The following is a 21,035-nucleotide window of genomic DNA, read 5'->3' on the forward strand; positions in this document are numbered from 1 at the left end:
TAATTGCAAGGTTTAAGCTGTGCTTGCTTTACTATTCTTGGGGTGCAAGTTCAGATGTTCAGTGCTTTGCCTAGTCCTTGACCACTTATTTATTACTGTGTTTGATGCACTACTTTTTGTTAATGCTAAATTCTTACATTTGTGCTTTTTTACAAGGACGATGGAGCTGAGGCTCACCAGCCAGTCTCAAGACATCTTGGAAAAAGAAGCGCAAATAGAGTCCCTAAATGCAAAGCTTCTGACCGTAAGTTACATTGACGTAATAGTTCTGCGGAAACTCGCAAGGTGGAGGGAAGTAATTAAAGAGAAAATGAGACATCCACCCAATCGTAGCAATTGCTACAAAGGAAACCCATATGGGTTCCTCGAAAGAAAAGCCTCAAAGTTTAAGGAAAATTTGTCCTGGTCCGGGACTCGAACCCGGGACCACCGCCTTTCTGGGGCAGCCGCTCTACCATCCGAGTTAACCAGGCAGCTAGCAGATGGCAGGGCGAAGTCGAATTTATTGACAACTCTAAGCAAAGGCAAGGGTTTGACATAATAGTTCTGTGAAAACCTGCAAGGTCGAGGGAATGTATTAATAAAGTAACTAGTCAAATTAATAAGTTACATTCTCTTTATGCCTTTTTTTCTGCAGTGCCCCAATCAGTCTTCACTGGTTCTTAAAATCTCACAATATTGTGACATACTCGAATATTTCATATGGCTGATAAGATTTCACTTCGATATCTGGCCATAAAGTTGGTGGTTCTTGAATACTATGGATACTTGGATACTATGAATAACTGTCAATTTGTTCGTTTCATTTCAAGCTAGTAAACATGTTCCTTTGGTCTTTGAATACATTTTAGCATGTCTTGTAAAATAAATTTGGGGTTTATTAAGGAATTTAATGTAGTACCTTACCTTATGCTAGTAAACTTTGTTAAGGATGTTTAACTACCTCCTTCCAGTTACTAAACTTACAAGCTTGCTTCTGTATTCGAAATAAGTCAAACCTTGACAAAACAAATACGGATATACCAAATTATCGGATATAGTGAAGTGAATCTAAAATGTTTCCCACGAATACCAGCATGTAACAAATGTTAAAATAAATGAGATATAACTAACTTACTTTCTTGTCCGAGTTTCCGGCCTGAGATCTAAAACTTGAAGCGATCTCAAAACGGCCACTTCAGGCACACAGTGCCATCTCTTAGGAGGCCAGTGTAGGAGTTTCAACTCTGCACACGTGTTCATCAGTAGCATGCACTCGCCCGAGAAACACGAGGCCTGCTTAATCACTGCTCGATACTGAATTTTGAGCATTATCGCCACTCAAGTTCCTCGCCAAAGAAGGGGTTGGATGAGCTGACGCGCAAATGTGAGCGGTCTGCACGGTGGAGCCACCTGGTGGCCACGGAGCTCAACCAGACAAATGCAGCTGATCGCAGTAATCAAGTGTACTTTACTTGGCTGCTGGTGTGAATTTTCGGCAGTGGCGTAATTGTGTTGCTGCCGAAAATTTACACGAGCAGCAAAGCAATATACACTTCATTGCTGCAGTATTATCTGTATTTGTCTGCTTGAGTTATGCGCCACCAGGTGGCTGCACAGTACATACTGTTCACTTTTGCACATCCGCTCATCCGGTAAAATGCCTAGTCTGCTTGTGTTTACCTGGATACTGGACATCCTAAAAATCTCTACTGACTATGGGGTACGTGGTGGTGAAAAATCGAGTGTCCTTAAAATCTGTCATCGACCATCTGGCGAAAGCCAATCTTGAGGTAGAAATAACAAAAGTTTGGGCCCATAGAAATGTATAGGCCCCAGCCGGGACTTTGAGTTCATTTGAACCTGACTAGAGTTGAATTAGGTAGTAGCATGTATTTCTCAACATAGCCGTCGATGCACACTAGATTGTGACAACTTGAATTCCAGTGAATATGTGTATGCAAACTGTAGGAAGTTATTTTGAAGGCTAATTGCTACTTTGTGTTGCAGAGAGTCATTTTTTAAAGATGCTGTGTGCTGTGATTAGAGATTAGCATAAATGCATGTCCTAACAGGAAAAAAATTTTTCACATTGAGTATGCATACTCCTACATGAAATGCTTGTATTGTCCTCTAGGTTACGGAACTTTTTGAGAGAACTAAGCAAGAAGTTGCTGAAACTACTGAACGGCTTCAGGCAACAACTGCTGAGCTCCACAGCACTAAGAGAAGCTTGGTTGCAACAGAGCAGGTATGTAGCCAAGCATATTTGAAATAGAAATTGTACTAGTATGCCCTCGTTCCATATTCAGTATATGTGTAGAAGCTTACCGCAACATGTCTGTGTTGCAGTTGCAATTATAATGAACCAATATTGCAGGTGCTGTCCAAAACAAGTATTGAGAAAGAAGAGCAGGCTTACCTTGTGCAAGCCCACTGCAAGACAGAGGCTGCACTTACTGCGACTGCTCAGGAGGTAAAAAGATTAATTACATTATTAATAGCATTGAATAAAATGAAATGGATTCAACTATTGTTATTGCACTTGAGTTTCCATACCATACTATGGCAGTTTCATAAAGGATTGCAGTTCTCTATGCAAATTTGAACTCTCATGTACGTGCTTATTGGTTATCCGTGCATCTTCTCTGCATCTTCCAGCGAGTACAGTAAAACGGGATATAATGAAGCAGTAAATCTTCTTACAGCAGAGACAACGAACCAATTCTACTTGAGAATGATGATATACTGACCACTTCAACTCGAGTGCTCCTATCTGAATACATGTAAAAGGAGAATTCATTTTTCTCTGCAACCACTGCACCGAATCTGATGAGGTTTGTTGCACATAAAAGAAAAACTTAAAATCTAGTGACTGTTGGTTTAGAATTTTTGAGTTAGGTCGTCAATTTCTTATTCAAAATTGGCAAAAATATAAAGTTGTAAACTATCAAGTTTACAGCTCTAACTCAGCAACAAGAAATGATAATAAAATTGTTGGATTGCACCTAATAGTACATCTAAAGCGGACAAAATTGATATGTTACACGTGAATATAAAAAAAATTTTTGTAATATGGAAATACAGCTTTTACAACCCTTGTACACAATGTAAAAATTCACGTAAGATATAAAATGAAGTATCGAATTTGTCCGCTTTCAGCGATCTAATGGATGCTGTTTACAGAACCGCAATATCAATTCTTGATACAGCGCTATTAATTTGTAAACTTCGTGCTTTATTCTTCTCATTTTTGAATTTTTAAAATGTTAACAAAATTTAGGTTTTAAATCGAAATTTCACTTCCAACAGTTATTAGAATTTAACTTTGTCTCAAATGTAACCAATTTCATTAAAATTGGTCCAGGCATTATCCTGGAAAACGTTTTTGCATTTTACATGCATGTGAATAGGCCGCATCGGAGTTTGGCCCGAACTAAAGCTTCCTCTTAAGTCAATCACGCAATGTTGCACAGCATGGGATCGCTACGTGGTGGAAGACTGAGGCATTGTGTCGAGCGCATTAACAACTATTTTTAATAACAAGCACGCCGTCGCTGGTGTTGTTCCATGTGGAATAAAAGGCGGCAGAAAGAAACTGTGAGCATCCAAAAGCGTAGAAAAAGTTGTATCGAAGTGGTTTTTGGGACACAAGGGTTGTGAATATTCCCGTGAGCGGCACACATCTTACGAGGAAAGCCAGAGACTTTGCTTGCATTATGGGGCACGAATAATTTTTCAAGTGCTGGATGGTTGCAGTGTTTCAAGGAACACCATGACATAGTTGGCAGGATTGTCAGTGGTGAAGCTGAGTCTATTGGCTGAGAAGCTGCAGTAGCATGTATTCAAACTGCCATTGGACCGCTGCTAGAAAATTACAGCGTGGGGTACTTATTCAGCTTGGATGAGACAACTCTTTTATCAGATGCTGCTTCAGGAGACCCTCGCTACTAGAGATGAACAACATGTAATGTTGGCGAGCTCGGTAATGTCCTTGTGATTTCGCTGCTTTGTGCAAACGGGCTGGTCATAAGAGATGCTTGCTCTTGTGATCAGAGAAATAGCATTGCCCAGTTGCTTCAAGGGGAAATTGAAACTTGCAGTGCAGTATTTTTTGAACCATGAGGCCTGGATGACGCAAATTTTTGTGCAGTAGCTACGGGCATGAGACGAGGGACTGAGCAAGCAGGGCTGCAAAATATGCCTCATTCTGGGTATCTGTACGGCCCACCACATGTACTCTGATTTTCCACAACATTGCGCTGTGCTTCCTGCTGCTGAGGGGCGAAATGCAAAAACGCATGTCCTGTGCATTAGGGGCACGTTAAAGATCCCCTAGTGGTCAAAATTAATGCGGAGTCTTCTACTATGGCGTGCCTCATAATCAAATCGTGGTTTTGGAACGTAAAAGCCTAGAACTCGGCTCTTTCCTGCTGCACCAAGGAGTCGTGACATTTAAAGCAGACCACTGAAAGTGCCGTCAACTTGTACGCGAGATGTAGGTGCCAACTACTACTGGCACTCCTCATTTGGTGCCAGCTGTGGTGGTGACGAACTAGACTGCTTGGATGATGTTTTCGATGGGGATTCATTACCCAATAAAGCTGTAGTAGTGTCGTGGAACACTGTTCGTGACGCTGGTTTTGTGCTCGAGACCAAAACCTTCTGCGACTACTGGCTGTTGAAGCTATTGCAATGGAGCATGTAAATGAGGAATAAATTGTAGGCACTGTGACTGGACTTCACGAGAACATTAGTGATAAGGATGGACTGGGATTTACTGCTGCAGGTTAAAAAAAAAAAGCACTCGGTCACTTGATCAGTTGGTTATCAGCATTGGTTTGCTTGGTCAGTATGTCTTTCTGGCAGGCCATACTTGCACCTAGGCCAAAAAATTGTTACTCCAGAAGGACTTTTTACCAGTTCTGTGGAGGCAGGGTCTGTGTGCGAAGGTACGGCATGTCGAATGTAGTGGACAGATGCATATGCTGATTGGGAGTGCAATCTGTCTACCACCAGTGGGAGATAGTTAAACTTCGATATAACGAAATTCTCAATATAATGAAGTATTTCATTTCTTAACTTATTGTCCATAGAACACCCGTGTATTTAGAACTTCAATATAACGAAGTGTTTGTATGCTATTTCAATATAGCAAACTTTTACTGCTGCCGCAAACTAATACCGAGATGATAAACGGAAACGTCCGCGGACACGCAGGATTGAATTACAAGGAGCTCTTCACAAATGCACCTCTCAAATCGCACGCCGCGCGGCAGGAGCTGAAGGGCAGCTGCATCGTGTTCAGTATAAAGTCCAACTGCGATAAGATCCTATCGTGCACTGTGTGCTTTAGTTGCGAGTAAAAGTGAGAGTGAGACAAAGATGGTGGCTTCATGAGTGCCGCCTTCCCGTGTCAGCAAAGGGAAAGAGAAGAGGGAAGGGGAGCGATGTCCCTGTAACGCAACCAAGCGTGCACGAGTGGGGGACAAGTTGGCATGTGTGTGGTTTCTGGCACGTGTTTTGGTCGTGGCTGTGCATGGCTGTACGTGCGGCTGAGCGCATACACAGCCGCGCTATTTATATGTAAGCTATCTTCCCAGGCATTTAGTATTGAAGGTTGCGTAATCTCGAGTTTGAGTGACCTGTTGAAGCAAGAGGCAGATAAAGCATTCGATCTCTCCTGCCGGCACTTTTCATGATAGTGTCGCACGCACTGGGACGACACTAATGAGCTGCAAAGGTGGAGTGCATGTGCAAGTGTGACTGGCTGTGCTTCATTCGTACCGCCGAGAAGATATTGTCGACGTACATGGCATGAAACCGCAACATTAGTCGGCGACTCCCAAATTCATCAACTTCAACTGTTCTTTCATTCACATTTGCTTTTTTCAATTGCCCGATAATTCGCAAAATTCTACGGCTCCTTTCAGAGTATGAAAACTTGATCGGCGACTGTCCTTACTTGCATAATTTCAATACAACAAAATTTCGATATAATGAAGCAAATTGCAGATTTTACCAACTTTGTTTTATCGAGGTTTAACTGTATCACTTTGCTTACAGCAAGGCTACACAGCTTTGTTGCGCTTATATAGACTGCAGCGTGAAGGTAATGTTTTCGTTGTGAAGACAACTATACACTTTTTCTTTAACCCCCAGTTGGTTGGTGTGGCACAAACCACCACAACAGACATTGACCTGCTGCAACAAAAGCTTCAGCGGACATCTGCCATTGACCAGACAAACAAGGAGCGACAGTATGCCTTTGTGGCCAACTCAAGTGTGCTTTTTGATCAAATTGAATCCAGTTTCACCGCACAGCTTGCTTCTCAACAGGATACCCTCACTGGCATTGGAGGCTCATTCGGTAAGTGCCTTTCAGCGAAGTTTTCAATTACTTTTCTAGACATCACAAGATCTGTGAAGATTAGTGTGTAGTAGGTAGGGATTTCCAAATACTCATTCTTCAAATATTGCATTGATTAACGATATGCAGATGCCTTTATTAACAAACTTTGTTGCTTCAATATGTTGGCACAGCACAATTGCATACCTGTCAGTACTCCCAAATTTTTCCGTGCAGTTTACAAAACATTTCTACAATAGAACGAGGCCTAATTCTTAGTGTTACAAAAAATAAATTGCGAGAAAGTCCCACTTGTCAATCTCTGTACATATTATGAACCTGCTGCAAGCAAGTTTCTTAAGCAAGCAAGATTTGCAACAACAATGTCACTGAGAAAGCCACTGTAACCTAAAAGATCATGTTGCTTGTTAGTTTACACTGTTGTTTGTATGCTGCATCTAAAGGTAAATCATTGCTAATCAAGTGCATACGAATCCAAAAACGTCTGTGTATGCCATTTCACCCTTTTGGTGCTGTGTTTGCAAGATTTTTCAATCCACAGGTTAGCACATATGCAATTATGTTACGAACAGTAAAAATTAGGCTAGTAAGCAGTTTCAGTAAAAGCTTGTTCATTTGACCCTTTTTAGTTCCGAACACTATTTAACATTGGCAAGTCATGGGCCAAGTGTGCATAATTATACAGCATCAAATGCCCATCAAAGGCCCCACAGCAATTGTGATCAGAAATGCACTCGTGACGAGATATGCTTAGCATGGATAGTGTCACAAACATTGACAGATGAATGAAGCAAAAGCTGCGTTAGCACTCAAAGTGAAGTTCTGGTGTACAGTTTGTCATAACCATTGCTTAGAAAATAACCATTCTTCATATTGCTATGCCAGCGTTGTTGTAATACTCAAGAGGAGCACGATGGGCTGCGTTCAACTGCCAGATGAGCGTGCGGCTGGCACGTTTGCACAGCGAGGCCATTGCCGTAATGGATCGGCCCATTGGACCTACCCTTTCTAGAAAATCGTTGATTTTGCAGTTTGGCTCATTTGTTCAATACCCACGCATTTGATTTCGTTCAGCCAGATTTTGCCATCCAGATTGTGCCAACCAGATTGTGTTCAGAAACCCGTGCCCCTTGCCACTGAGAGGCTGGCTTTACCACGAAGCTTAGTTCAGTGGCAGAGCCCTGCTGAGTATGTACTACAAATTTAGGTGCGCATTTGCGGATTAGATAAAAACAAAAGCAAATGATCATGTCTGCTTTCACACGATCAGCAAATTATGATCCAATTACTAATATTTTTACGTATTGAATATTAACAATATTTCAAATAGTTTTCGGGTCGCATGCAAATATTGAAACAATGATATTCGACTTGCGTTGGAAGTTTTTGAAAATTCTTGGACCCCTGGTTCTACCGTAAAAACCTGCGTATAATACGAACCCGCATATAGTATGAGGTGAAGTTTTTGGGACGCGAAATGGAAAAAGCTTTATGCGCATATAATACGAGTTAGGAAAACTCGAGGAAAACATTTATTTAAATTGCACTCTGCTCTATAATCGCTGTCTTCCTCAGCTGCGCTCCCTTCGGATAGTTCCTTGTCGGACATATCTTCCCAGAGGTACTCGTCCTCTGTGCCATCAAGCTCGGAGGATTAGTGCTGAGGATGAGAGGATTCACTTCGTGAATGCGCGACGCACAAGGTCCTCTGGTATGCTGGCCCATGCATCCACAATCCACTTGCATGGCGTGGCTGGCGAAGCCCGCTTCAGCTGCCCGGTCGGCGTCATTGCAGGTTCACCTAAGCGCATCTAATCTGCGTTACACCACTTCACCGCGTCCTTTAACGGCTTGGTCACACAAACATCTAAAGGCTCGACTGAGACGTCATACCACCCGGAATAACGAGTTCACTGCCAGATTCGCGTAACAGCCTCTTCACTGAGTCGGCCAAATGGCAACAAATGCGTCCAGCACGAGGATGGATGATAACAACAGTAAGCCGGGCTGCCTACACCAGACGGACTTTATCCAGTTGAGCACAAGACTCTCGTTCATTCAGCCTTTCTCATGGCATCTCACGACCACATTTTTTGGCAGCTCCTCTCCTTTAGGCACTGTCTTGCGCTTGAAGACAACATAGGGCAGAAGCTTGCATCCATCTGCCATGCACAACATGACGGTAACTTGCATTTTCTCATTGCCAGTGGACTGGGCAAAAACTTGTTTAGAGCCCTTTTCGTGGACGGTTAGGGGCGATGGCATGTACAGATAAACCGGCCTTTTGGTCAGCATTGCCGCTTTGCCCTAGCTGGAAGTTCTTGGACTTGCGCAGTAAAATGTGGCGCTGGACAGCCACAAGCAGCTCTTCGAACGATTTGGTCAGCTTTTGTGAAATCGAAGTTCGGTGGCATAAGGAAAATCCAGCACAGCACATGTAGCGATAAATCCAGTGCTTGCTCGCTTTGAAAGTGGAGCTCGGTAGCCCTTTTTCTTTTTCAAGCTCCTTTTGCCTGCATAAGCTCCATGCTCGCAGCTAGATATGCGGCTCACTCTTGGCGTGCGAACTCCATCGGGGCGAGTTTGATTTCCGGGAATGTCCCACTCTTCGGGCCGCGAAAACTTCTTTGCGTTCCGCTGCACTTGAAAAGGGCTCTCTTCTGTCGACGCCGCTCTCGAATGCTTCCCTCGTTGACGCCAAACTGCCTCCCGGCTGCACTGCTGCAGAATGTCCTGTGCGGCTAAAATAACCTTTCTCGAAGCAGTCGAGTACTGTTTTCGTAGTCCGGACATCTTGGTCCTTCAATGCGGTGTAAAAAAGATGCACTTGGCGAAGTGTGGTTTGCACGCGTGCTGCCAAGGTGTGCACTGAACAATAAACGATGCCGTATAAACGATGCCGTAACGAAGTCAAGCCGTAGCCACGCAGCAATAGCGAAGTCAAGCCGTAGCCACGCAGCAATAGCGAAGTCAAGCCGTAGCCACGCAGCAATAGCGAAGTCAAGCCGTAGCCACGCAGCAATAGCGAAGTCAAGCCGTAGCCACGCAGGAATAGCGAAGTCAAGCCGTAGCCACCCAGGAATAGAGAAGTCAAGCCGTAGCCACCCAGGAATAGAGAAGTCAAGCCGTAGCCACCCAGGAATAGTGAAACCAAAACTTCTAGCTTAAATTTCTTACTGAAATTTTGTCCAGATTTGCACATAGCACGAGGCGAAAATTTGGGACGCTAATAATAGGAAAAAAAAACCTTGTATTATAAGCGGGTTTTTACGGTACTACCTCTTCCTTTGTGGCTTAGTTTACACACAATATTCAATTAAGAACGAAAATTCTATAATAGTACACACAACCTTTTTAAAGGGACACTAAAGGCAAATTATAGATTAGTGCTTGAGAACGTCTGAGGTGTCAATACAGTCAACGACCGATTTTTCGGACCCTCTAGGGAACGTAAAAATGTCAAAAAATTCAGGCAGTCCGAAAAAAATGAATGCATGCAAGAAACCTCCTTTTTTTTTTCTTTTTTTTATCGGATCTAGAGGTAAAGGGCGAAGTACCAGGCTTCCGAAACCCTGCCAAAGCATCAGAGAAGTGGCTATAAAAAGAAGCGGTCAAGAACTCTGTATGCAGCCGGCTGCTGGTTTATTATGTACACGTGCATCATCAGGCAGCCGGTGTTATTGCTGCAGTGGCTTGAACTTGTGGATTGTTGTTTGGACGGCGTTCCGGTTGTATGGGATCATATTCACCTCGATCTGAGCAAGGGTCATGTCAGCACTGTACACCGATGAAAGAGCCAACAGTGCTCGCGTCAACTCTGTGCTTGTAGGCGGCGCAGGCATTGGCTCCTCATTTTCAACATCGGAGTCTTCTGAATCCCCCACTACCTGACAGACTATTTCCTTGTCAGTCAGTTCTGCGCCGGTACTAACCGAGGGTACTCCTTTCCGCGCTTCGATGCCATCGGCGAGGATGACAAGACGGAGTGGGGGCCATCGAAGGCAAGCGAAATCCTCAAGTTGCGAACATTGGAGAGTTCGCTGACGAGCGTCGAAGCACCTAGCGTCGCAGAGCACACTTGACACAACAGCACAACCACACACCACGCTAGCCAAAACGTGGCCTGCGTAAACAAACGAGATGGCGCCACTCCGGAAACTCCGCCTGAGGCGGAATCGCAGCGATGAACATAGCCAGCGTGGCCAGACCAAATCGGTGTGTGACGGCTAGATTCGGCTAGTTGTGGTTTAAAGCGGTGATATGCTTCGGCTGCAAGTCGATTTCCTTCGCAAGGGCACTGTGCGAGGAGCCAAAGGACCTTCTGTCGCGTCAAAAAAGTGCGGAAAATTGGACGGTGGGGGTTCGAGCATCAGAAACTTCAGATGTCCTTATACATTGATTCTATGGGGATGGTGGCAGTGCCGCAAAGACATCCAAAATATCAGGCATGTCCGAAAATTTGGGCGTCCGAAAATTCAGTCGTTGACTGTATTATGAAGAATAGAGCTTCGGTAATCTAGTAATTTGGGTAAATGCAGGACACAATTAGGCTCCCCTGGAACATTCAAGTACTAGCCAGATGACAAAGGCACTCCATATTATAATTCTGTTACTAGTACTCAACCACTCGTAATAAAAATCATTGCATTATAACGGGACAGAAAATGCTACTTGTCCAGTTCTACTTGACTTTTTTTTACGAAGAACTCTTAACAGGGGCAGTTGCCACTGCACTGTGTGCACTTTCACATTTCAGTAGTTTCATTATTGGGTAGTGCTGTACTGGTTTTGTTGGCTTGTGAAACTCTCACAACCTCCAAAGGATTCCACGTCCACGTGATGTCGCAGCATTCCCGAATGGTCCATGCCACTTGTCCAACAGCAGCTGCAGCATTTCATCCAATGCTCTTGGTTTCTCTATGGCCGCGGGTTTGCATTTTGCGCTAAAAACCATAGCTCTGTCTGTCGGCCGATGTTTTACTTGCTGACGGCAGTAAAGGATGATGATGGTGTATGTAATGTCACCACTCCCTGCTGGGTGGCTGGTGATTTGAATTGTGCTAAAGGTATACGGTCCCTTCAGACTTTATTTTCTCGTAAACTAATTATTTTCTTGGCATGAAACAAGTAATGTGAAGTTTTTGCAATGGTATTTTAACTGTTTGGACCAGTTTAGTACTTGCCTTTATAACGTCCCTTTGAAGCACTGTCAGAGAAGCGTTTTTTTGATAAGAATAAACAAAAAAAATCTTGGAGAGTTGGAGCAGATTCATAATTTACAGCACGAAAGGACTGAAACAAGCAAGAAGGGATGACATGAGCTTTGTTGTCCCTTCTAGCTTGTCTCCATCCTTTTGTGCTCCAAGTGCGATAGAAAAGAAAATGAGCTTTTCTTTATCTGATGGTGGTACATGTTACCTGTCAAAAGTACCTATGAACACCATTTTCAAGATGTGGCTGTAGAGGGGGAGGGGACCTAATGTGGAGCCAATTCACTCGTTAAGAAGCTTGTTTTTCAGGCGTTCTAGTGATGGGACCTTCTGTTCAGAGTACTGAACAATGTGGAAAAAAACACAAATAGGCATTGGCCATGACAAGTACAGGTTGCCTGCGAAACCAAAACTAAAGCTTCGATTGGTGAAAATGCAACTCTAGCATTCCATTTTCCACGCTTCGGCTCATTTATGCACTGTCCAGTTATTGCTACCATCGGTGCTGGTTATCTCTATTGTTCCGCATTTTTCACTACTTCACTGATTGGCAGGAGGTCGGTGCTGTGGTGGACTGTGCCTGACACAAACTGCAAAATGGGACACTGAGCAGTGTCCATTTGAAGGAGATGGCTTAACCTAAGCAGAAGGGGCATTCAATTGAGCCTTTGCCGGAGAATAAAATTGCATGTTTTGATGTTTTTGAATAGATTTTTCTTATTTTATCCTCTTCGGCTAATTTTCACTTCAGGGAAAACTACCTGTTTTGAAGCTCAATGTCGGAAACTGTTGGCGTGATGGTTTTTAGGCTGCAAATGTGTGAGAAACAAGAGTGTTGATGTCTTGAATTTTGAAATTGTTTCTTTAAGAAATAAGGTACAATTGATTTCTCGATCACAGTAAAAAAAAAAATTTAGTTTTCAAATTAATGCAGCTTCTGCAGAAAGAAAGCATAAAATTGCAAGTGGTTGCCACTATCCTGTATTTTTGGCTCTCAAGAAGATGTTTATTCAGAAATCTTCATTTTTACAATTTTTAATATGATTGTTTTCCTAAGGTGGGACTCATTTGCTCAACGGAGCATGCATAACTTTTCATTTGTGCTAGTGTAAATAAATTTATTTGTATTAATGATAGGACAAAGCTTAAAATTGGCATGTCTGTTCGAAAGTTGACCTTTCAGCCCTGCATCCCCCCCTTAAATAGGAAAAGATGAGGTGTTTCAGTGATTCCCTCTAGTTTGCTTCTGCTGCTGAGGCATACACTGGAAAACAACTCCTTGTAGTAATTTGACAAGTAATTATGCAAATTAGACCTTTTTTAACCAAAAGATCGATGTGACTTTGTCCCAGCGGAAAACATAAAGTGCGTCATCAGAGGCGCTCAGAGTGTAATAAATCCCGGCCGATTTCGCACAGAAAAAGACAAACTAAAGTCGAAGAGCACAACTCTCACACCCTTAGCAGATGCCCATGAGGGCGTCTGCCAAACAGGAAAACCGGGAATTCTCGAGGATATTGAGTAGTCTGGAAGAACTCGGGGAATAGATGCCTCTATCAGGGAAAATTAGCTGTAATTTTATTGAAAGGATCAAAAGTTTCAGTAATGCTGGCTCGAGTAAGACGGGAATCGTAATGAATTGTCTTTGACGCCCTTTCGTCGGCTGGAGGAGTTGCCAGTGTACGGTGAACGACTGACTTTCCAGATGCCCGATAATTTGGACGGCTTCGCAGCACCACCACATACCTCATTGAGTCGATGTATCGGAACGTCTGAAATTTCAAACGCAATAACTCTTCGCCGTCCAATATTCCAGACTTTTTGCCGTTGCCGCAGGTCCGAAACGACAATCAAAGCCACCACCACTGCCATTTTGATTACCTGGCCGCCTTGAATCGGCGCTCTCGCACACAGATCTGCTGGCAGCCGTATCCACGACTGCGGCAACACTAGACCTAGCTGCTTAGACGTTCGTTATTAAGCTTCTTGCCATTGGGTGCCGTGTTTTTCATTCGGAGAATTCGCTGCTGTCATCAATGGCACGGACTCCGCCTTTGTGGTCCTTGCGATTGGCTTAGAAGCTTCAAAAGTGCGGTGCGTTGCATAATGCCGGTTTCTGAAAGTCTGTTTTGCCTCTGTACATATATGTTACTTGGTGAAGCATACGTTAAAGCATTGCAGTGAAGCATATGCGTGTGAAGGGGCTATTGCCACAGGACCAGTACGTGTGTATTCCTTAAACACGCGTGCACCTGGTATCTCCTGTCACAGTACAAGCACCGATATGCCCAATACTAATAGACCTTCAGAGCATTTTCGAATGTGCCTGTGGTGGTTTGAGCCCATAAGAGCAGTAATTTACATGCATTTATTTTTTCGAACTCAGGGGCAATTGGAACTCGGGGAATTTGGAAATGTCAGCTTAGTAGACACCCTGATGAGTGACTTCAGTGCGCAAGCTGTGCCTTCATGGCCATATTAATTTGTCCATGAGTACAGCTGCAATATTTCAAGATACCTTGTTGTTTTAAGTGCCAGATTTTAATGGAGATTCTGCGTTTTCTGTAGGAGTGGGCACGAGCTTTATTTTATGCATGCTTTCTGTTAAGCACCTCAATTAAATCTGGCGAAGACAATTCCCACAAAGTGGTACATTCTACGAGTTGTTCGTTTCTTCTTTTTTCAGCTGGAAGTCTGTTTTGCATGCTTTTTGATGTCTATGCTGCTGGCACAACTCTTAAGTGTTTAATTAGGAGTGACCAGCATTTACATGTTTCAGAATAAAGGGAGTTTGTTTGATTACTTCTGCTTGTTCTTTCGACAGCCTCTCTTAACAGCCTCGTTCAGCAACACCAAGCTGCTGTTGCTGCATACACATTGGAAGCTAGGAAGTTTGCTGATGAGAGTGCGGCAGCCAACGCCTCCATCCTCTCATCACTGCTGTCCACGATGCAAGCTTCCCAGGAACAGCAGGTGGCTCAGATGGCGGCCGACTTGGTAAACAGCATAGTTTTACTGTACAATGGCTAGTTGGGAGGATCAGTGTCTTGTTTTTGAAAGCATTGTACTAATGCTGGTTTCCTTATTATAAGAGCACAAATTTGGTTTTGCTGGCTTGCTCCCAGACCAGCATTCTGCACTCCCACATTTGCATTCTTCATCAATAACTTAACACAGCAAGTCGTCGATGTGCAGCACAGTTCTAGCCGAGCAACATGGCTGTGCGAAGCTGTTGTTCAGCTGCTATGTGCATGCTTGTAAGTTCGATTTCAGGTCACTGCACTGGAATGCAAGAATGCTTGTATACTGAGCAGAATGTTCAGGAACAACTTCACAGGGTTGAATGATTAATTCAGAGGCATCCATTGTGCTAACCTCTTGCAGGCCCCATTTTTTAAAAGCAGTTGATTAATCGATTGCAGCTCCATGTTGACTCTGCAACACCAGTAGTTCTTGCTGACATTGTGCTTGCATGTGAGCCTGCTAAAGGCTTTTTCTTTTTTTTTCTCTCCAGGCCAACAACCAAGCAAGGCTGCAAAAGCTGTGCCAGTCTCTTGTTCTGGAGCGCATGCAAGCAGCACAAATAAAGCTGCAAGAACTGGAAAAGCACCAGTCGGCCCTAGGGGAGCAGGTTGCTTTGGTGGTGAGCAGTTCTTGCATTTTGATTCATCATTTTCTCTTTAGCATGCTGCTGTATTTTCTCTGAAAGAACACTAAAAAGATGCAGCTGCACAAGGTGCTGGTTTGCTTGAAGTAAATTTCGATGTTTTCTTCTAAGCCTCACTTCTTGCTTCTGCTTTTTTAGGGTGCTGTGAAACTTCCTTCAAATGTTCTTCAAAGCGAAAAAAAAAGGAACACCCTTTCTCAGTTGGCTATGTTGAGCTTTACCAAGCTGCTCCAAGGCACATATTCTGCTCCAAAACAGACCATCCCTGTTCCGGAGTAGCAAATTTGCTACTCCCAGAGCTACTCCAAAAACATGCTTGGCTGCTTCCACCCCTGTTCTGTAGGCTACTGTGAAATCTGCATATACAGTTGAACTCCAGAAGAGCGAAATCAGCAAGGAAAGCAAAAAATGCTTTTGTGACAATTCCATTTATGCAAAATGACACAGCACAGATAGGGAGTGCATTGCAAAATAAAACTTTACGCTTAAAATTTTGTTAACCTACTTCGAGACACCTTGTTCAACGCTATAGAACCGCATTGCCAACAGCAGTGTGCCCCATGCATCGGTCAACAATGGTAGAACTACAATGGAGTGGTATTCTTGGTTGACTGCTTTGTGAGATAGGAACACTGCTGCTTCGGTGGCAGCCTTAGGTGGCAGAGGTAATTAGCACCATCCATCAAGCTGGCAAGAAAGCAACTACACTCGCTGTATTCGCTTCCACTGTTCGTGCATCGTGCTTTGGTCGAAGAATACTTCAAGAACGAGTTTGAATTATCGAGATTCAACTGTAGTATTCTGCAAATTTTAAAAAAATATTTTCCTGCCACAGAATTGCCCATTATATATTTGAGTTTGCATTACATACAGAAATTTGCTGTACATTCTTTCACTCTTGCAATGCAACGGAGGCTGAATGCAGAGTGCATGAAGGAACCCCAGATGGTCAGAATTAATCTGGGATCCTCCACTACTGTCTCTCATAGCCCACCTTTGCTTTGAGAACTTAAACTGGATTTCTCTATTTTTCTCGAGTATCTCTTGTGCGCTACAAAACAACCTGCATACATCAGATGCAGTTAAAGTGTACCCACTGTGAGCCTCCTGAGACCTATGTCAGTGTTTGTGTTGAAAAACAAGGGGTTTATAAATGAGTTGAAGGATGTCTACTCAATCCACCATGCAGTTTAGCCTAACTATTGAAACCTGTGAAGTGCTTAAAATGTGAAAGGCTAAATTTTGATGCATAACAGCCCTTCATAAAAAGCCTAATTTGGAAAACAAGCCGCCTTAAATGTGTCGTTCGTAAACTGTTAAACCTTGCAAGCACCAACCTGAGCCTCCTGGGCATACATATTGTCTTGCAGTGTCGCCTTGTCTCCGACGAGGTCACCGCACACCATGATCAGCAGGTGCGCCTTGTAACATCTATTGTCGAGGAAAATGACAAGTTGAATTGGCAGTTGATCGCCAATAATGAAGAGATCCAGAGACTTTCAGCTGCAATGGAGACGAAAAACGCTGAAGCTGAGAAGGTCAGTACATGTACTACCTCCTTCTGTAATGCTTTCTTTATTTTCCCCATTTGTTCTTCACATTCATTTTGCATTTCAACTTGCTGCAGAAATTATTCCTGTCTTCTGTTATGTATGATTGCAAGTCTTTTTGCAGTGCTAAGCTCTTATTCAAGCAAGTAGACTGCAACCTTGTTGACATGCTTCCAACGACGAAAAATATATGTCAATTGTATATTGTCAATTTGTGATTGTAGTGCTCTGTCGATCATAGTTCTCTGATGTGTCATTGCAGTAACGCCGCATTAATGAGATGCTCTAAGAGACACTAAGAGCTAAGAGACACTCTTTCCACTTGTCCCGTCTAGCCTACGCAAGTGAAGTTCCTTCCCTGCCTTTTCCCATACCAGAGCTAGAGGATCATGTGATGTGTACGTCACAGGCCCCGCCTTAATTTTTCCCCTTTGCATTTTTGCTGCGCTGCACACTTCCGTCGACAGGGTTGCACGTTAGCTGTTGCGTTTGTCTTCTTTTGTGCAGTGCAAGATTTTGCGCGTTGTGCACGAGCGCACCTGACTAGCGGTATAGGTTAGTGCTACACGAATGCTTGGGCAGACACAAGCAGATCACAGAATTATCACACGCTGGAACATGGTAGAAAATGAGTTTCGTTGTCTGCGTGCATGTCAGCACGACGGGGGAACAAGCAGACGAAATAGTACATTTCTCTTGCTTTGGTACGAAGTAGAACAAAAACACTCAGACATTATGTTTCTGTCTTATTACCGTATTTACCCGAATGTAACGCGACCCCAATTGTAACGCGAGGGTTGACATTGCGAGGGCGAAACCGGGAAACAAAAAGAACACGATTGTAACGCTAGGGTCGACTTTGCGAACGCGCAAGATCAAAGACGCAAAAACGCGAATTTAACACAAGGAACCCAAACTATAGTACACGAATGTAACGCGGGAAACAAACTACTATAGGAAAAGTCTAGAGCAACTTTTTTGAAGTACCTGCAAACTATGCCTAACCTTCATCCTCTCCTCTGATGTCGCTGTCGTTATCACAGCTGGACTCCTCTTTGCGACTAGTTGTTTCCCACAACAGATCGTCCTCACTTCCGTCTAGGGCATTTGAAATAGAACCTGCGCGGTGGACTGTTTCATGAGGCAGCCCATACCAAGCAGCTGAAAACCACTGGGCAACAGTAGATGCACTCGGGCATTTCAGTCTCCCTGCAGGTGTTGAGGTAGATCCACATTCAATCCTGTCCCAATACAGCTGCCGCAAGCGATCCTTGAACGGCTTGTTCAAGCAAACATCCAAGGGCTGAAGAATGGACGTCATTCCACCCGGTATAACAACCAAATGCATTTGGTCACGCTGCAGCTTTTCTTTCACGCCGGGTGCAAGGTGACCTCGAAAAGAATCCAGCACCAATATTGATTCTGGATGCAGCAATGCACCTGGCCTTCGGTCCCAAACGCTGGAAATCCAATCTATGACGAGTCCAGAGTCCATCCAGTCTTTTTCGTGGCAGCGTACGACAACATTGTTCGGAAATTTTCCTTTCGAGATAGTCTTCCGGTGAAAAATTATGAAGGGAGGGAGCTTGTGACCATCAGCCAAACATGCGAGCATAACTGTTATCCGATTCTTTTCGTTTCCAGTGCTTCTAATCCGAACTTCGTGTTCACCAGACTTGTGCACTGTCCTAACCATTGGCATATCAAGGTACACGGGGGTTTGGTCCGCATTCCCGATGTGTCCAAGTGGCATGTTCGTAAAGCGGCGGAGATCAATGACATACTGCTGAAATGAGAGAAGTTTCGACTCGAAATCCTCGGGGAGTTTCTGACAAATCGAGGTAGTGCGTCGAAGGGAAAGACTGGCCCTTTGCAGGAACTTCTGTATCCAGCTGCATGATGCCTTGAATTGGTTTGGCGCCAAACCCGCATCTCGCGCAAGTTCACGTGCTTTGCACTGAAGCATTTCAATGCTCACACCAAGAAGCCGGGAGCTTTGTTCACCAACAAAGTCCGCAAGACGACGCTCGAAATCCGGGAAGCGGCCTTTCTTGGGCCCACGGACACCTTTTCTTTGACTGTTGCAATTGAACAACTCCTGGCGATGCTTCCTCCATCCCCTTATCGTCGATTCGTTGATGTCCAGGCTTCTTGCGGCCGCTGAGTTACCGACTTTTTCGGCGAGTAGAATAGCGTTGCGCTTGAAGCCAGCGGTATACTGAGCGGGAGAGCACGCCATTTTGGATGTAGGCACATTAAGCAGGCAGGAACACACCGTGTCGAAGCACAGACCATGCGGCTATGCACTGCCTGAGGTCCCTGAGGAGTCCGTGGTGTAGGTCACGTGGTACTATCGTGGAAACAAGTGCCCAGGACGCGCCGCCAGTGGCCCAAACTGATCGCTACGTCACTAGAATAAAAAAAGGCGCATCCATTTCGCGCGCCAAGGGGTGCTCGTCGTAGAATCACTCACGAGCACGTTTGGTCCTTCCAAGATGACTCGTTGATGGCGCGCTCTCGTTGGTGTCGTCTGCTCTGCCTTTTTCGTGTTTGCACCGCATTCGCGACTCACCCTGGCCGTGGTTCGCATATTGGTTGACCGCTGAATTTGGAGCGCGCGACTTTGAAGGACTAGGTCAATTGACACGCCTGTAAATGCGGCACATTAAGCGAGCTTAATAATGAGTGTTTGGTGCCTTTCTTAGCATTTTTATACCTAGTATTCGAATGTAATGCGGGGGGTGACTTTTCACTTCTGTTTATGGTAAAAAAACTCGCGTTGCATTCGGGTAAATACGGTATTTTTTTTAATTTCATCTATTGAAGCAACAGATCACACAAATAACAGATGTTGCCTTGAATAATGCCTGTACCACACGGGCACCCACGATCTCGTTTAGGAGAAGGGAGCGGAAGATTTTCTAAGGGAGTTCGACCTCAAAGAAGTGGTCGTGTCACACAGCCAATAACGAGTTCTTAAAAATAGCCGCCAGAAACGCATCCAGCGGTGTTTGGTTTTTGTACAAAAACAAGAATGTAACTTGTAATTATGTTCTTACTTATTATAATTAACACTCCTCCCATAAGAATTCAATATATTTGATGCGAAAGACACCCACCTCACTAAGAATCAAAGTGCGCTCGCTAAACACAACGGTGCTGACAGCCACGCTAGCCACCCTGTGCTTGTGTTTTCCTTTGTGGTGTGGTCATATGGTTTGGCTATGCCACCATCGTGTGGACAGTAGGCTCTGCATTCTGCTGCAAACTATACTAAAACGCAACATCTTGTGCATAGTGACCTCGTGGGCTTTCCTTTCATCTACTGTGCCGGTGTAATTCAGGGGTGACCACACACTGACCATTGCACGACTAGCGCGACAAAGGCTGTTTACATGAACCCAATGTGAACGAGTCGAGTCGAGAATCAAGCTGACCGAGCTCGACGTGACTGCGTTTACATGACGGTGTCTACCAACCGGGAAAACCAGGAATTATCGGGGATTTTAAATAGTCTAGAAATACTCGGAAGCACAAAAATTCCCCAAGTCGCCCTAATAGTGGCTCGAGTAAAAGAGACTAACCGTAGCGAATTGTCTTTGGCGCCGTGTCCTCATCTGGAGGAGTTGCCAGTGTACAGTCGACCAATTTTCCCGACTCCCAATTTGTGGGACATGCCCGATAATGCGGACGGCATCACTGTAACACCATGTATCCCATATTCACTGTGTAAAGGTCTTAAATTTCGGACGCAAAAAGCCTTCGTCGTCCGATTTCCGGACTTTTTGCCATGACCGCAAGTCTGAACAGGCATTAATCGAAGCCATTAGCACCGCTATTTTGATTATCGCACCGCCTCGAGCTGGCGCTCTCGCACGCAGGTCCGCTGGCAGCCGTAGCCACACCGCAGCAACGCTAGGCCTAGCTGCTTAGACGTTCTCTACAAAGCTTCTTGCTGTTCGGTGCCGTGTTTTTCATTGAAACAATTCGCCGCTGTTAACAATGCCGATGACTCCACCTTTGTAATCCTCGCCAAAAAGGCTTTGGAGCGCGGAAAGCATGACACGTTGCATAATGCCGGTTTCTGAAAGTCAGCTTCGCCCCAATACAGCAGTGTTACGCGGTGGAGCATACCAAACGTTCGAAGGGGCAATTGTCACTTGACATGGTATGTTTCCTTTATACATGCGTGCTCCCGCCGTTTCCTATCGCAGTACAAGCACCGATACGCCTAATTACTGTAGTTTGTAAATACATGT

General features: G+C 44.3%; 1 protein-coding gene across 2 annotated transcripts in view; it reads left to right on the plus strand.

Moving 5' to 3' along the window:
• Positions 1-21,035, plus strand: part of LOC126521552 (kinesin-like protein KIF11) — a 71,738-nt gene that overhangs the window by 23,127 nt on the left and 27,576 nt on the right. For both annotated transcript variants that reach the window (XM_055065909.2, XM_050170250.3), the window contains exons 10-16: positions 157-244; positions 2,117-2,230; positions 2,360-2,455; positions 6,142-6,349; positions 14,384-14,556; positions 15,074-15,202; positions 16,597-16,764. In XM_055065909.2, coding sequence (XP_054921884.1) covers positions 157-244; positions 2,117-2,230; positions 2,360-2,455; positions 6,142-6,349; positions 14,384-14,556; positions 15,074-15,202; positions 16,597-16,764 — 976 coding nt within the window. The remainder of the gene's footprint in view (positions 1-156; positions 245-2,116; positions 2,231-2,359; positions 2,456-6,141; positions 6,350-14,383; positions 14,557-15,073; positions 15,203-16,596; positions 16,765-21,035) is intronic.

Source organism: Dermacentor andersoni, chromosome 6 (genome assembly GCF_023375885.2).
Source record: "Dermacentor andersoni chromosome 6, qqDerAnde1_hic_scaffold, whole genome shotgun sequence".
NCBI classification, from domain to species: domain Eukaryota; kingdom Metazoa; phylum Arthropoda; class Arachnida; order Ixodida; family Ixodidae; genus Dermacentor; species Dermacentor andersoni.